Source organism: Lynx canadensis, chromosome E2 (genome assembly GCF_007474595.2).
Source record: "Lynx canadensis isolate LIC74 chromosome E2, mLynCan4.pri.v2, whole genome shotgun sequence".
In the NCBI taxonomy this organism is placed as follows: Eukaryota; Metazoa; Chordata; class Mammalia; order Carnivora; family Felidae; genus Lynx; species Lynx canadensis.
This window is the reverse complement of record NC_044317.1, coordinates 52,334,301-52,351,519: the sequence shown is the minus strand read 5'-3', so window position 1 is coordinate 52,351,519 and position 17,219 is coordinate 52,334,301. Positions and strand designations below refer to the sequence as shown.

At 51.5% G+C, this 17,219-nt stretch overlaps 2 protein-coding genes across 14 annotated transcripts in view; both read left to right on the top strand.

Moving 5' to 3' along the window:
• Positions 1–3,246, top strand: part of LIG1 (DNA ligase 1) — a 43,440-nt gene extending 40,194 nt beyond the window's left edge. For all 7 annotated transcript variants that reach the window (XM_030299084.1, XM_030299085.1, XM_030299088.1 and 4 more), the window contains 2 exons: positions 2,771–2,863; positions 2,986–3,246. In XM_030299084.1, coding sequence (XP_030154944.1) covers positions 2,771–2,863; positions 2,986–3,069 — 177 coding nt within the window. In that variant the 3' untranslated portion in view covers positions 3,070–3,246. The remainder of the gene's footprint in view (positions 1–2,770; positions 2,864–2,985) is intronic.
• Positions 3,247–4,068: 822 nt separating this feature from the next.
• On the top strand, positions 4,069–14,470 carry CABP5 (calcium binding protein 5). Of its 7 annotated transcripts, XM_030299098.1 has the most exons (6): positions 5,382–5,444; positions 6,375–6,405; positions 7,381–7,524; positions 8,459–8,568; positions 12,153–12,300; positions 13,924–14,470. In XM_030299098.1, exons 1-6 carry the CDS (start codon positions 5,382–5,384, stop codon positions 13,947–13,949), a joined length of 522 nt encoding a protein of 173 aa, XP_030154958.1. In that variant the 3' UTR covers positions 13,950–14,470. The 7 variants fall into 7 exon arrangements, with proteins under 7 accessions (XP_030154954.1, XP_030154953.1, XP_030154952.1 ...); XM_030299094.1 differs by having other exon boundaries at positions 4,069–5,444; positions 12,153–14,470; XM_030299093.1 differs by having other exon boundaries at positions 4,069–6,405.
• Positions 14,471–17,219: the final 2,749 nt, after the last annotated feature.

Below are 17,219 nucleotides of genomic sequence, written 5' to 3'. Positions count from 1 at the left end.
CCGGAGACGTGTTGAGTAAGAAGTTGCTGCGGCCGAGATCAAAGAGGTTTTTGCCTGCTTTCTCCTCGAGGATTTCAATGGCTTCCTGTCTTATGTTTAGGTCTTTCATCCATTTTGAGTTTATTTTTGTGTCTGGTGTAAGAAAGTGGTCCAGATTCATTCTTCACATCGCTGTCCAGTTTTGCCAGCATCACTTGCCAAAGAGACTGTCTTGATTCCACTGGATATTCTTTCCTGCTTTGTCAAAGATGAGTTGGCCATACGTTTGTGGGTCCATTTCTGGGTTCTCTGTTCTGTTCCATTGATCTGAGTGTTTGTTTTTGTGCCAGTACCATACTGTCTTGATGATTACAGCTTTGTAGTATAGCTTGAAGTCTGGGATTGTGATGCCTCCTGCTTTGGTTTTCTTTTTCAAGATCGCTTTGGCTATTCGGGGTCTTTTCTGGTTCCATACAAATTTTAGGATTATTTGTTCTAGCTCTGTGAAGAACGCTGGTGTTACTTTGATAGGGATTACATTGAATATGTAGATTGTTTTGGTAGTATCAACATTTTTTTTTAATTTTTTTTTTTAACGTTTGTTTATTTTTGACAGAGACAGAGACAGAATGCAAGGGGGTTAGGGGCAGAGAGAGAAGGAGACACAGAAGCAGAAGCAGGCTCCAGGCTCTGAGCTGTCAGCACAGAGCCCGACGCGGGGCTGAAACTCACGAGTTGTGAGATCATGACCTGAGCCGAAATCGGACGCTCAACTGACTGAGCCACCCAGGCGCCCCTAGTATCGACATTTTAACAATGTTTGTTCTTCCTCTCCAGGAGCATGGAATCTTTTTCCATGTTTTTGTGTCTTCTTCAATTTCTTTCATAAGCTTTCTATAGTTTTCAGTATATAGATTTTTCACCTCCTTGGTTAGATTATTACTAGGTATTTTACGGTTTTTGGTGCAACCGTTAAGTGGGATCGATTCCTTGATTTCTCTTTCTGTTGCTTCATTGTTGGTGTAGAGGAATGCAACTGATTTCTGTGCATTGATTTTATATCCTGCCACTTTGCTGAATTCATGACTCAGTTCTAGCAGGTTTTTTTGGTGGAATCTTTAGGGTTTTCCATATACAGTATCATGTCATCTGCAAAGAGTGAAAGTTTGACCTCCTCCTGGCCGATTTGGATGCCTTGTATTTCTTTGTGTTGTCTAATTGCAGAGGCTGAGACTTCCAATACTATGTTGAATAACAGTGGCGAGAGCGGACATCCCTGTCTTGTTCCTGACCTTAGGGGGAAAGCTGTCAGTTTTTCCCCATCGATATTAGCGTTGGGTCATTCATATATGGCTTTTATGATCTCGAGGTATGCTCCTTCTATCCCTACTTTCTTGAGGGTTTTTATCAAGAAAGGATGCTGTATTTTGTCAAGTGCTTTCTCTGCATCTATTGAGAGGATCATATGGTTCTTGTCCTTTCTTTTATTGATGTGATGAATCACGTTAATTGTTTTGCGAATATTGAACCAGCCCTGCATCCCAGGTATAAATCCCACTTGGTTGTGGTGAATAATTTTCTTAATCTATTGTTGGAGCTGGTTGGCTGATATCTTGTTGAGGATTCATTGGGGAAAATTGGTCGGTCATCCATGTTCATTGGGGAAATTGGTCGGTCGTTCTCTTTTTTAGTGGGGTCTCTCTCTGGTTCTGGAATCAAGGTAATGCTGGCCTCATAGAAAGAGTTTGGAAGTTTTCCTTCCATTTCTATTTTTTTGGAACAGCTTCAAGAGAATAGGTGTTAACTCTTCCTTAAATGTCTGGTAGAATTCCCCTGGAAAGCCATCTGGCCCTGGGCTCTTGTTTTTTGGCAGATTTTTGATGACTAATTCGATTTCCTTACTGATTATGGGTCTGTTCAAATTTTCTATTTCTTCCTGTTTCAGTTTTGGTAGTGGGACTCCCTATTTTTATTATTATTTATTTATTTATTCATTTTAAATGTTTGTTTATTTTTGAGAGAGAGAGCAAGCGAGTGAGCGTGAGCGGGGAGGGGCAGAGAGAGGGGGACACACAGAATCCCAAACAGGCTCCAGGCTCTGAGCCGTCATCACAGAGCCTGATGCGGGGCTCGAACTCATGAACCACGAGATCATGACCTAGGCCGAAGTCAGACGCTCAACCAGCTGAGCCACCCGGGCGCCCTGGGACTCCTATTTTTAAGTTGACTTTCTCTTTCGAAAATTCTCACTCAGACTCCACCCTAGACAGTCAGGGTGCCCCGGTGACGAGTGACAGGAGCGGCGTTTGTGGAACGTCTGTGCGAAGCGGGCACTGTGCTCACAGGCTCGGTACTCACACGCACGCGTCCTGTCCTCACGACACTGAACATCCCCAGTGTGCAGCTGGGGAAATAGAGCCCCGGGAGCGGAGGTCACTGGCCCGGGGTCACGCAGCTCCTGAGTTGGGAGCTGGGATTCGCACCCTGCCTCTGGTTCTAGAACCTGCACCCCATCTCTGCTATCCTGCCTCTCGGCCCTAAGAATAATAATATAATAACAGCTGTGGTAGCTGGTGTTTCTTAAGCACCTATTACGCTCCAGGTATGGTCCTAACTAAGCACTTTGTTGCCTTATTTAATTTTTATAACCTGTTGCTTGGCCCCATTGTGTGGACGAGGAAGCTGAGGCCGGAGGGGAGGGAGCGGAGAGGAGACTGGATAGGAAACCACTGGCATAGGTGGCCTGTGGGCTAGACCCCGGGAGCGTCTCCATCATCGCCCCCTCCCCCAGGTGGATAGCGAGAAGGGGATCTCCCTCCGTTTCCCCCGGTTTATTCGCGTCCGCGAAGACAAGAAGCCGGAGGAGGCTACCACCAGTGCCCAGGTGAGGCCTCGGCCCGGGTGGGCTTGCCTGGCCAGGCCGGCTTCTCGGCGGTGGGTTCTGGAATGGGGGGGGAGGGGTACCCCCGGGGCTTCTGATCGCCCGCTCCCACCCGCTGTCCTCAGGTGGCCTCTCTGTATAAGAAGCAGAGTCAGATTCAGAACCAGCAGGGCGCGGACTTAGACTCCGACCTGGAAGATTTCTACTAGGCTCCCACCCTCCCCGGGGCAGCGGGGGCATCACCTCTGTTGTTCAGCAAATCCGGTGTCACAGTCGAGTGGGTTTTGAGTGTCAGATGTGTGTGTGCGCGCGCGGGGACAGTTTAAGTTGGGATCCGGGATTTCACCAGTCGTTTGTGTTTTCAATAAATAATTATTGAACCCCCACCCTGGTGTCAGAGTCTGTGTTGGGTGCTGGGGGCGCGGCTCCTGGAGCTCCCACGTGGACGGCGGGGGACAGATGGGAACCGTCTGAACCAGCACCTTCTGGTGGGATTATCCGCAGGGCTGGAAATGCCCTTTATCCGCACGCGGCCGCCGAGCCCTTGAAATGTAGCCAGTGTAACTGAAGGATTGATTGATTGATTGATATTTATTTATTTATTTTGAGAGAGAGAGAAACCGTGCAAGCAGGGGAGGGGCAGAGAGAGAGAGGGAGAGAGAGAATCCCAAGCAGACTCCTCACTTGTCCGTGCAGAGCCGGAGGTGGGGCTCAAACCCACGAAACTGTGAGATCACGACCGGGGCCAAAACCAGCAGTCGGATGCTTAACCGACTGAACCACCCACGTGCCCCACTGGTGATGTTCATTTTATTTATTTATTTTTAATTTAAAACAAAATTAAAAAAAAATTTTTTTAACGTTTTTATTTATTTTTGAGACAGAGAGAGATGGAGCATGAGCAGGGGAGGGGCAGAGAGAGGGGGAGACACAGAATCCGAAGCAGGCTCCTGGCTCCGAGCTGTTGGCACAGAGCCCGACGCGGGGCTCGAACTCACGGACTGTGAGATCATGACTTGAGCTGAAGTCAGATGCTTAACCGATTGAGCCACCCAGGTGCCCCTAATTAAAAAAAAAAATTTAATGTTTATTTTTGAGAGAGAGAGAGTGAGAGGGGGAGGGGCAGAGAGAGGGGGGAGACACGGAATCAGAAGCGGGCTCCAGGCTCCGAGCTGTCAGCACAGAGCCCGATGCGGGGCTCAAACTCATGAACCACAAGATCATGACCTGAGCTGAAGTCGGACGCTTAACTGACTGAGCCCCCCCGGGTGCCCCTGGTGATGTTCGTCTTAATCATTTGATCGAGATGGTGTCTGCTCCGTGTCCCCCCCCCTACAGAGCGACTCTCCCGTGCAATTAGTACGTTGTAAGGGGATACTTTGTGCCGTGTAAGTAAATGTGGTCAAGCTTGGCCCTTTTTGTTCCTGTCTGTGGGGACTCCTGGTGTCCTGTGTTATGCTATGTAATCTGTTGTTCTTTCTTTGGATTTCCAAATGGTCCCCGACCTGGCCAGTGGAGCTTGTTCAGGCTGGCGTCCGTGTGCCTTTGCTGTGACCCCACAACGCTGTGCTGGCCTCACGGCCCAAGATTTGTTTCTAGGCGCATCTGCCTGCTTGTTCCAGTCATGGGAGCGGCCGTGTCTCCCGGTCTCGGTTCCTTTGGTGCAGAGTGCTATTTAGAAGTCAAGCCCCAGACGCTAGATGTCATGTAGACGCCGCCTCTCTCCACTCACGCTCACGTTCCCACCCGGCACCCTGGGCCATGCCGCCTCTCTGTGGGCACCTCCCCCTATTTGGATCCCCTCCTGACCCCCGGGGTAGAGACCCTCATTGCCTCCTTGGGCGGTGACACGTGGCTATGACTTCTCCCCCTCGCCAGTATGGATGCCCACCTCGTTCCTCCCCTCCCCTCCCCCACGTCATTTAGGGAGACGGAAGAGAGAGACCAGCAGAAGCAGCCCAGACAGCACCCTGTTGGTCGCGACGCGTGCCCGCTTCCTGAAGCCAGGGTTCTGACCCAGTCCCTGGGTTCCTGCATCCGCCAGCTGGCCCTTGCGGGTGGCACACAGCTCCCGGCGGCCAGGGCCGTGCCCTCTACGTCTTTACCCGCCCAGAGGCCAGCAGAGGCCCGGCCTGCGGTGAGCGCCCGGAACGTGAATGAAGGGCTGCCCCGGGCTCTAATCCCCATTTTTGCAATGATCTTTCCAGTCCTGTTCTGGGAATGAAAGGTCAGAGCCTGAGACTGGCCTCCCCCCCACCTCCGCCCGCCCGCCCCATCCCCGCCCGTCTCACTGGAGCCAGATGGGGAGGCAGACACAGCTCTGATCCCCTCCCCAACCCGAGTAGAGATTTCTGATCCGGCTGTCACAGCTCTCGGACACCAGGGGCCGAGGGAGAGGCAGGAAGAGTTGGCGGAGGAGTGACCGAGAAGATAAGGAGGCCCAGCCACCGCCACCGAGGGGGACGGGAAGGAGGGGGAGCCGACTTGAGCCTGGTGCCTGCCGAGCCGTCCCTGTCCCTCCATGCAGGTCCCCGTGGGCCCCGCCTGCATCTTCCTGAGAAAAGGCATCGCCGAGAAACAGCGGGTGAGGCGGCAGCACGCTTTTAACTGCCAGGCTTTCAGATGAGCAGTGACTCGGTGGGATTTCCCAGGTCGGGTGCGACGGCCCCAAGCCTGACCCTCGCGGTGTCCCAGATACAGGGGCGGCAACGGTGATTGGAAATTCTTAGCCGGGTTAGGAACCGGTCGTGGGGGGCACGGATCCTCCGGCCCCGCCGTCGCTGAACGCTGGTCCCCACAAAAGGGATTCTGAGCCTTGGGAGAAAGAATGGGGTGGGTGGGGTAAGAATCCAGGGGGTGTAGCGGGAAGAATTCGGACTCAGAACTCAGATCTCAGGCGCCCGCTGCATCTGACCTGCTGCACAGCCTGGAGGGAGTGATTTAAAGTCTCCCCGCCTTGGGAGGGGCTCTGCCCCTAGGAGCTGTGTGACCTCAGGCAGTTTCCTTAACCTCTCTGTTCCTCCGCTTCCTCTTTTATAAAGATGGGAATGCTATTTATTTGGTCCTACCCTGCACCGCGTGGTTCTGAGGTTTAAATGAAGGGACTGTGGACGTCTGGCCCAGAGCTGGCACTCTGAGCACGTTTGCTCTGATTCTAAGCCTCACTGTCTTCTTCTGGAAAAGGAGGGGACTGGATTCCATGGCATCCAAGGCCCCCTTTCAGCACAGTGGGATGGATGTCCGTTCAGGAAGGGCAGAGGGAGAGAGATCAAGATTCCAGGACAGGAGAGAGGAAATGCGAAGCGATGAGCAAGAGGGCGAGAAGCAAAGAGCCGTGGGTGGGAGGCAGGAGGTGAGCGAAGGAAGGGAAGGAAGGGGTGGGTGGAACGAGCAAGAACGGAGGAGAAACAGGAAAGGAGAGGGATCCCTCAGAGGAGGGAGGGGACGTGGTTGGAGAAGTGGATGCTGGATCCCTGACCCTCTCCAAATTCCCTCTCCCTGCATTCCTTTCCAGGAAAGACCGCTGGGACAGGATGAGATCGAAGGTAACCTCTGTCCCCAGAAGACACCCCATGGTCGTCTGCCACTAAGCTGCTCTCTGTGCATCTCCGTGTAGTCCCTTTCGTCCCACCTCCCTCTCCTCCCACTTAGCCATGATTTGTGGAACTCATGGTACTTTAGGCACCTCCCAAAGTGTTTAGAAGGCAAACCCATCCCCAAGTGTCTCGGAGATCCAGGAGTGACACATGCATGAGTTTATTTTGAGAGAGAGAGAGAGAGAGAGAGAGAGAGAGAGAGAGAGAGAGAGAATCCCAAGCGGGCTCCATGCTGTCAGCGCAGAGCCTGGCATGGGTCTCGATCTCATGACCCGTGAGATCATGACCTGAGTAAGCCAAAATCAGGAGTCGGACGCTCAACCGACTGAGCCACTCTGGTGCCCCATATGCCTGACTTTTTTTTTTTAATATTTATTTATTTTTGAGAGACAGAGAGAGGCAGAGCATGAGCAGGGGAGGGGGAGAGAGAGAAAGATACAGAATCCAAAGCGAGCTCCAGGCTCTGAGCTGTTTGTTAGCACAGAGCTCGACGCGGGGCTCGAACCCACGAACGGCGAGACCGTGACCTGAGCCGAAGTCGGAAACTCGACCGACTGAGCCACCCAGGCGCCCCTCCATATGCATGACGTTTAAGGTGAATCAAAACCTATTGGTTTTTCTTCTGGTGGTTTTGAAGTTTCCCATAACTTCACCCCCAGAATCTGAGACTCCGGGGCCATCCCTTTGCGGTCTCACGAACCGATTCCACTTGCACGTTGACATCTCCATCCACATTTTGTACGTCACCCCTTTTCGAAATTTTGGCTTTCAAAGACGTGTTCCTCGAGAAGTCTCTAGTGGGCACCTGCCTGATCGTTTCAGGGGATGCCAGTCTGCCCCACTGACTGTTTCAAGTCTCCCCAGCCAGTCTGCCCCATTCACCGTTTCAAGTCCCCCGCAAAGTTCTTCTCTCTTCGCTTTCAGAGCTTCGGGAAGCGTTTCTTGAGTTCGACAAGGACCGAGATGGGTTCATCTCTTGTAAGGATTTGGGGAATCTCATGAGGACGATGGGCTACATGCCCACAGAAATGGAGCTGACTGAACTGGGCCAGCAAATCCGCATGAACCGTGAGGCCGGGGGCGGGAAGAAGGACTGGGGCTGGGGGCAGGCTGGTGGGGGGAATCGGGGAGGTTGTGGAGGCTGAGTGGCAGGTAAGGAAGAGGGTAGGCAGCCCTGGGAGTCCGGAAGCCACTGGGAGTCCGAGCAGCTCAGGCTGTACTCGGGGAGGCAGCGTTTGAAGTGAATAAAAATGGTGACCTTAGAGGCAGGATCTGGACTCAAGGCCCATTTCTATCATTTACTGATTGTGGGGTTTTTTTTTAATTTATTTATTTTGGGGGAGAGAGAGCGACGTGGGGCTCGAACCCACGAACCGTGAGATCGTGACCTGAGCCAAAGTCGGACGCTCAACCGACTGAGCCCCCCCAGGCGCCCCGACTGTGGCCCCTTTTGAAAAGTGGAGTCAACCCCCACTCTTGAGTCTCAGTTTCCCCACCTGTCAGGCAGAAATGATGTCACTCCTTGTGCGATTGCGACAAAGGAGGTGACGCAGGTCAGGCTCTTGGTTAGGGATGTAGGTTTACTGCCATCACCACCGGCTTTTTGAGAAGGAAGCCGGGCCAGAATCGCTCTGAGGTTTGCTTCTGGGCACGTCACGGAGGAAAGGAGGTCGAACACCAGGACAGGATCGTGTTCCTATCTGGAAGGGACGTGGCTCCCGTTTAATTCGCACTCCCCCGCGCACAGACCAACAGAGAAGCGAATGTAGATCTGAATCAATTAAGAGATTTGCTCGAGGTCACACGGACAGCTGCTTACTGCCACCCTGTGCACCCCATCCGCCCCGGTTTGGATTAGAGGGACCCTGGGGCCCGGGTTGGCCGGGAGGGAAGGTTCTCAGAAGGTAGAGAGATCAGAACAGGTCTACCTCGAACAGACCTTGAAGGTAATGGTGGCTTAGGCACACGGAATCTCACTTAGACCTGCCTCTTCTGTCCCCAGTGGGTGGCCGTGTAGACTTTGACGACTTTGTGGAGCTGATGACCCCCAAATTGCTTGCGGAAACGGCGGGGATGATCGGCGTCCAGGAGATGCGCGATGCCTTCAAGGAAGTGAGTTGAGAGTTTCGCGATGCTAGAAGTAGTTGAAGAAAGCCCAGGGGTCTACGATTGGGCTTTAAGCGGGGACAAAACCCACCCACACCGATTTTTTTTTTTAATCATCGCAAATAACGGTGGGAGTAAGCAGCCCCTTATCTCAGTCATGCATATGGGGAAACTGAGGCTCGTGGAATTTACTAAATCTTACCCAAGGTCCTGCAGTCCCCTAGCCCATGTTAGGACCTCTCATCTCGCTGTCTGTAATGGGAAGAAGGAATCCAATAACTTGAGATCCCAGAGGGGAACGCAAAGAGATAATCTGGTTTAACCCAGATGCTTAACACATGAGACCCAGGGAGGGTGAGGCATTTGCTGAAATGCGCTCATCCCCCCATAAAACGCTTTTCTCAGAGCTTTCAATACAGGCGGCAAAAGTAAAGAACAGCATAGCGTTTGGAAGGAAAGACTTTGAGCTGTGCAAACGTGGGTTCCCAATCCCAGGAAGATCTCCCCCTTTCAGCTGTGTGATTTTTCTGTCCCAGCTTCACATAAAGATCTAGAATTGCATCGTCCGACAGAGCTGCCTGTGATCTCAGAAACGCTCTGTCCAGGGCCCCTGGGTGGCTCAGTCGGTTGAGCGTCCGACTTCAGCTCAGGTCATGATCTCGCGGTTCGTGAGTTCGAGCCCCGTGTCGGGCTCTGTGCTGACGGCTCAGTGCCTGGAGCCTGTTTCGGATTCTGTGTCTCCCTCTCTCTCTGCCCCTCCCGTGCTCATGCTCTGTCTCTCTCTGTCTCAATAATAAATAAACATTAAAATTTTTTTTTAAAAAGAAAGAAAGGAATGCTCTGTCCAAAATGGTAGCCACTGGCCACCTGTGGCTGCCAAGCCCTTGACACATGGCCAGTATGACTTGAGGAACTGATTTGTTCATTTTCTCTAATTTTGGTTAGTTTCAGTTCGATTATTTATTTAATTTCCTTTGACATTCAACAGAATATAAATTCAATTTGTTTGAATTTTAAAAAGGAATACACAGGGCACCTGGGCGGCTCAGTCAGCTAAGGGTCTGACTCTTGATCTCAGCTCAGGTCTTGATCTCAGGGTCGTGAGTTCAAGCCTGCATTGGGCTCTGCGCTGGGCGTGAAGCCTACATAAAAATAAATAAAATAAAATAAAATAAAATAAAATAAAATAAATAGAAAATATACTATATAAAAGAAAGAAAAGAAAGAGAAAAAAGAAAAGAAAGAAAAGAGAAGAGAAGAGAAAAGAAAAGAAAGGAAAAGAAAAGAAAGAGAAAAAAGAAAAGAAAAGAAATAAAAGAAAAGAAAAGAGAAGAAAGAAAAGAAAGAAAAGAAAATAGAAAAAAAATAAAATAAAAGAGAAAAATAAAAGAAAATAAATAAAATAAAATAAATAAATAAAATAAAATATTAAAAATAAATAAAATAAATAAAATAAAATATAAAATAAAATGAATAAAATATAAAAAAATAATAAAATAAAATAAAATATAAAAAAATAAAATAAAATAAATAAAATAAAATAAAATAGTAAAGTAAAATAAAACAAAAACAAATACTCAATTCAGTTATTGGGAAACATTTTGTTTGGAAAAACTTGGGCATGTAGATCTACCCTTTCAACTCTAAATTGTATACAGGGTGCATACAGGTCAAGTATTTCCTGTACTATTTGGTGTTTGAATTGACAGGCACTATCGGTGGTAAAATACACCTGGATTAAGACTTAGTATCCTTGGCTTAAGTATACGTGTGCACTGAGCACATTAACTAATCACGCTAAGTATAAGTAGTTACTATGGTAGTATGCTAAGTCTTCCGAAATCCAGTATGAATTAAAAAATGTAATATAGCTCAATAATTTTTAAAGATTTTACTAAAAAAATTTTTTTAATGTTTATTTATTTTTGAGAGAGAGAGAGACAGAGCACGAACAGGGAAGGAGCAGAGAGAGAGACACACAGAATCCGAAGCAGGCTCCAGGCCCCCAGCTGTCAGCACAGAACCTGATGCGGGGCTCAAACTCACGAACCGCTAGATCGTGACCCGAGCCGAAGGCGGACGCTTGCTTAACTGACTGAGCCACCCAGGCGCCCCACAAGATTTTATTTTTAAGTAATCTCTACACCCAATATGGGGTTGACCTCACGACCCCGAGATCAGGCTCTGCCACACATCTACGTGTGGGACGCCTGGGTGGCCCAGTTGGTTATGCGTCTGACTCTTGATCTCCTCGCGGGTCATGATCTCAGGGTCATGAGTTCAAGCCCTGCGTTGGGCTCCACACGGGGTGTGAGGTCTACTTAAAAACTTTGCTGTTCTCTTTCACCGTTTTTTTTTTTTTAAAAAAACGTGGCTACTAGCAAATTTTAAATCAGTCATGCAGTTCGCACTGTATTTCTCCTGGACGGCACTGCTCTGGGGGGGATCATGTTCCAGACTGAGGAAGCAGCAGGTGTGGAGGGACGCTGGAAGGCAGGAAGGCAGATGAGGGCAAGAGCAAGGTCTTGGAGCTTGGAGTCCCGAGCTGGAGAGAAAGTAGCAGGCGATCAACAAGGGTCAGAGTTGGCGGAAGCAGGGTCAACCTCGTAGGAGTCTGTGCGTCTCGGAACGAGCCAGGATATCATGGAGGGGGATGAGGAAGCCACTGGACGATTTTCAGCAGGGGATGCGAAAAGATCTGATTTCTGTTTTATGTTATTTTTTTTTTTGTTATTTTTTAAAGTTTATTTTTGAGACAGAGAGAGAGAGAGAATCCAAAGCAGGCTCTGTGCTGTTAGCGCGGAGCCCAATGCGGGGCTCAAACTCGTGAACCTTGAGATCGGGAGTGGGATGCTTAACCGACTGAGCCACCCAGGTGCCCCTGAGTTCTGTTTAATTTTTTTTTTTTTTATGTTTTTTTATTCTCAAGACAGAGGAAGAGAGAGAGAGACAGAGCATGAGTGGGGGAGGGGCAGAGAAAGGGAGACACAGAATCGGAAACAGGCTCCAGGCTCTGAGCTGTCAGCACAGAGCCGGATGCCGGGTTCGACCTCACGAACGTGGAGATCACGGCCTGAGCCAAAGTCAGATGCTTAACCGACTGAGCCACCCAGGGGCCCCTGATTTCTGTCTTAAGTGAACAGGAACAGGAGGTCCTGAGATGTGGACCGCCATGGGATCCAGAGGACCAATCAGGGGACCGTCATGACGGTCCAGGCAAGAGACGATTGTGGCTTCAGCCGGGTTAGCATCAGCGCGGCTAGACGAGGATGGTTAGCTGCCCCCACCCCCCACCCCACCCCCACGCCCCCCACGCTGGGGAGATGGCCCGGACGAGACTTTCTGTGCGGGTTGGTTAGGGGTGTGCAGCATGGAGGTTTGAAAATAGTTCATTAATTTAACTAATATTGCACCGTGGGGAAGGCACCGTTTGGGGGACCTGCCACGGGGCGGTGAACACGACCGTGAAAATGACCCGCCCTCTGGGAGCTGAGGACATTTTCGAGTGCACGACGGGCGCTTAGCTTAGCTCCCGACCGCTGTGGTTGTGGTCACGGTCCTTGCCAACACCGCGCCTCTGCCCCGAGCAGTTTGACACCAACGGGGACGGGGAGATCACCCTCGGGGAGCTGCAGCAGGCCATGCAGAGGCTTCTGGGAGAGAAGCTCACCCCTCGCGAGATCTCGGAGGTCGTGCAGGAGGCGGACGTGAACGGAGACGGCACGGTCGACTTTGAAGGTGACGTCGCGAGGGGGCAGCCGCCGCGCGGGTGGCTTTGTCAGCCAGGGCTCACTCCTACCTCCCCCGTGCCTGTCCCTGCCTGGCTCACGGGGCGCCTTTGTCGAGAACGAACTGTCCCGTCGGGAGAGTGGACCGGTCACCAGCTGGGGCTCTGGGGTCAGATGCACGGGGTTCAAATTCAAGGTCGTCTCTTACCTGTCCTAGCCACCCAGAGAAGTCACGCGTGACGCTGCTGCTCGTTCCGGGCGGGAACGCCCTTGCCCCTTCCCGCTGGCCCAGTTTCAGTTATGCCACCGGAAGGTGCTCCCACCCCTCCTCTCGGCGCCCCCTTGTGCCTCCGCCGCAGCGCTGAGGGTGATATCACCCGAGCTCGTAATAGCGCCTCGCCTGTTTCCTCCCGAGGAGGCCCCGGACTGAACCCTTCTTCCCTACACACCCCAGTCCTGGCACAGAGCTCGTCCCACGTGTACTGAGGGATCGGCGGAAGGGAACCCGTGGGAATCCTGGGCGGATGGGAGTCGAGACCATTTTCGTGGGAGACCTAACAGGGAGGGTCAGAGTCTCATCATGGTGACTCTAGTTCAGGCGCCCCAGCATCTAACTGCTGCCGGGGGACAAAAGCGGAGTTCTCGGTCTGATACTCAGGTGCATCCCTGGTGTGACCCCCACCCCCGGCCGCTCTTCTGTCCCCGCTCTCGGGGTCGCTGCGCTCTGGTGCACACTGGGTGCCTGCTCTGTGTTGGCTAAATCCGGTTTCTCCCTCTCTGACGTCCCTTCCGCTTCCGGTACCTTCCCCGGTGTTCTCCATCCCTCAGGAATCGGCGCAGCTCGGTCTCTGCCATGAAGCGTCCCTTCGTCCTCAGCTGGCTGTATCCCCCATATCTGTGGCCCTACAAAGGCCTCCCTGTCCCCCTCCCTTCAAAGGACGTAATCGCCGCAGACCTCGCTGCCTTGAGTTGTGTTGGCCTCCTGGGATGTCAAATCCTGGAGGCCGATCAGGGATATTCTCTGACCCATCAGCTTGTAATTCCCAGTAGGGAAACTCAGGAGGCATTTATGGCCTGGCTGTAACTGAGGAAATCTTGGCGGGATGCCCGCTGGGTCTCGCCAGGCTCAGGTGTACGAGGGGCATCACTGAAAGTCTGGACGAGCTAAGAGACAGATCCTCGGGCCAGCCCCGCGCAGGGGAAGGACAGATGGACCTCAAGACCTGGGTGGGGCCCAGAAGTTCATGGGGCATGGAGTCACCGCAGAGTCAGTGCATTCCTTCCGAGGTTTTCCATTCACCGTCCACGTGGCCTCAGGCGCATTGGTCAACCTCACTGGCCTCCGTTTGCTTATCTGGGAAATGGTAGTTACGCCTCCAGGATCGGTTGGAAAGATGAAATAAGATAGTCATAACGATTGTGTAACGCTTCATGGGTCTTGTAAGCATTCTATCGTTTAACCGTCTGGAAAACTTGTGTAAGGTGTATGGCGATCCTGTGATTCCCATTTTGGAGACGAAGAAACTGAGGAGCAGAGGGTTTCCCAAAGATCACCCTTGGTTCCTGACACATAGTAAAGGGCTCAAAAAGTGCTCTTACAAATCGGCGCCTTACCAGGGGCTTTTCTTTGCAGAGTTTGTGAAGATGATGTCTCGCTGAGGAGGTTCTGGAAGCCCCCGGTCTCTCCCCACCAGGCAGGCATGGACCCCGCACTTGTGGAAGACCAGATCCCCTCGGGCCCATCCAGGAGAGAGGGTGGGAGGGTGCGTGGTGACTGGCCTTGCATTGTATGAGTCGAGGCTGGACCAAAAGTGATGGCTTTGCCCAGATGGCGGGCGGGGTGAGGGGGAACCTCTCTAGAATGAGATAAGAAGCTAGAAATGAGATCAGGACCAAGGTCAGCGCCACCCCACCAATTCCAGAGGTTAATGACATCTCGACTTCATGTAACCCCCAATGCCTACACCCCAGCAGAGTCTCTTCCCTGGTGTCCTCTTGGGTCAGACTCTCAAAAAGCTCAGCCCATGGTCCACCCTTCCCCCTTCTTGCTTCAGCTGCTTCAGATTTCCTCGGTTTCTTTCTGTCGGTAAGAGGGAGGCATGACAATCTTGGGGCTATAAACAGGGTTCCTGGGAAGACCGGGCTTGGAAATGGTTCCATTAAAGAGGCTTCCAAAGTGAGCTTAGTCCGTTTTCTTGATTTCCTGGAAGGACAGTCTGGTGGTTGTTGTTTTTTTTCCCCCTCCTGCCTCCTACTTCGTGGTGTAAGATAACTTGGGTAAGATACTCAGGCCACTGAATTAAACCATAAATCTGGATTACGGAGGTTTAGGGCAAGCTGATCCCCGGGGAATTAATCCCCTGCAAAATGTCATCGCGCAAAAGAGAAAGAGGATGGGGGAATTCTCAAATCCTCAGCTCGGCCAGGTGGTGTGGAAACTGTTCCTAGAAGCTCCCTGCCCCGCCCTCCCCGTGTCTGTCTGCCCTGGGTGCTCAGGGCGATTGCCTCTGGTTGGTGGGGAGTCGGGCCAGCCCTCACACCCTGACGCTGACCTGCACCCTGAAACCAAGAGGGTCTTTTCCTCCTCACCTCTGCCCGTGGGCAGGACGCCCCAGTAACGCAAGGTCCCCAAAGTACAGGATTCGTGTCACGTCCTTCCACCGAGTTTATTTCACTTTCGAAACCCACTAAGTAGTTGTATGCAATGGGTCATCGGGGCTCAATAGCCTCGCTTTATAGAATTTAAATTTAAAAGAGTGGAACCAGAATAATGTATTTCCTAACTTTTCGCTGTGGCCACTTCCCTTTTGCCCTTCCTTCCTTCCTCCCTCCCTCCCTCCCTCCCTCCCTCCGTCCCTCCCTCTCCCTCCCTTTCTCCCTCCCTTCCCTTCTGGCACTTTATTTATTCAGTAGTGATGTATGAAGTGCTTGCTGCATACAAGGCCCTCTTCCAAGAATAGCTCTATCTCAGTGAATGAAATACACAGATCCCCGCCGCCACCCCCCCACCCCCCGCCGAGGAGCTTACATTATGAAAAGAAGAGACAGACACGGAACAAAATACATGAGTAAATATAATACTAGTTAGTATGGCAGAAGATGGAAAGAGATATGGAGAAAAATGGAGCAGGAAAGTGGTTAAGGGATCTGGGAATGAGGAGGAGTCCCCAGTCCCGGTAGGGGCAAGGAGTCTACTGAGCACCAGGGGCATATGGAGGGGAAGAGCACCTCAAACGCAGTGTTGGGTGAATGCAAAGGCCCTGAGGCGGGAATGTAGCTGGCCTGTTGGAGGGATAGCAAGAGGTCGTGGTGGCTGGAGGGGGGTAGGTGGTAAGGAGTCAGAATGGTCAGAGGTTAAACCGTGTGTGTTCTTAGAGGCGTTTGAGGACCTTGGAGGGCTTTAAACAGAGTGACATAATCCAGATCACCCTTTAAAATACAGTTTCTGCCTCCTGTCTCAGCTCTATCCCCTTCCATCCATACACCTGTCCATCCCACTCACCTATTCAATGTGATATTTGCTGAGTCCCTGCTATATGCCTGGCATTGTTCCAGGTGATGGAAATACAGCAATGAAAAGGTAACTGACCTCAAGGAGCTTGTATTCTAGAGGCACGCAATCCCCTGGGATCTTCCATGATGATGGAATGTTCTAGATCTGCACTGTCCATTCGGGAGCCCCTCACCACCTGTGGCTATTAAGTTTTTGTTTGTTTGTTTTAATATTTTTATGTTTTTTATTTTATATTTGAGAGAGAGAGAGCACGAGCAGGGGAGGGGCAGAGAGAGACAGAGACAGAATCAGAAGCAGGCTCCAGGCTCCGAGCTGTCAGCACAGAGCCCCACACGGGGCTCAAACTCACGAGCAGTGAGATCATGACCTGAGCCAGAGCCGGATGCTTAACTGACTGAGCCACCCAGGGTCCCCATGACTATTAAGTTCTTGTTTTTTTCTAAGTAATCTCTACTCCCAACATGGGGCTTGAACTCATGACCCCAAGATCAAGCATCACACGCTCTACCAACCAAGCCAGGCAGACACCCCCAGAAATGACATTTCTTAATGATGGGCTATCTCAGGTTGGGTTCCCAGCGTCCCTCCTCTGAGTATGCAGGAGGTTTATCAAGGAGTGTCCTTAGGCTCGGTACCTGGGGAAGGAACCGGAATGCAAACTCACACATTGCAGCTGAGCCCACGGAAACTCCTGACCTAGCTCTTCTGACTTGTCCCCCTGGGGTTGAACTGGCTGAACTTTTAACCTGCCCTCAGTCAACACTTGCACATAGGCTGCCCTGGGAAGAGCATGACCTTGCACAAGGGAGGTTACTCCATAGCTGAGGACATCCCTGATTTGGGACTGATGGCTGACGACTGCTGCAGACAGCATTGGCCAGAGCTGGGCAGGTCCTCTGCAGAAGGGGGATCCGGGGACACATCTCCATCTCCAACACTGAGTGGCTCAGCAGAGACCAGGGAAGGGGGATTCCACACAAGCAAGGCACCGAGGCTGGAGTCAGAGTGGTAGCTTCGAGAACAGGGCTGTGCCTGGGTTGAGGGGGCAGAGGTGGAAAGTTTGTGAGGGAAGGGAAGTATGTCTGTCTGTCTCTGAAGTCTTGTGTGGCAGCTGGGGGCAGGAGAGCCAGGTTTCCTGTGGCCTGTTTGTATGTGATTAAGGAAGGATGGGTCATCTGGTTGGTCTTGATCTACAGTGGAAAAGATCTGCCATGGGATCATGGGATCTTCAGGCTTCTCGAATGTCTCTGCAACCTCGTTTCAGACAATCAGATTGGTACCCAATGAGGCTGAATGGTGAAAATCTATTCCTGATGTCTGCATGCAGTGTGGGATAGGGGTAGCAGTTGCTCAGAGGGTTTCATGAAAGAGGAGGAGGGGGGAAGGGGAGGGGAAACGAACAATAATAACACAAG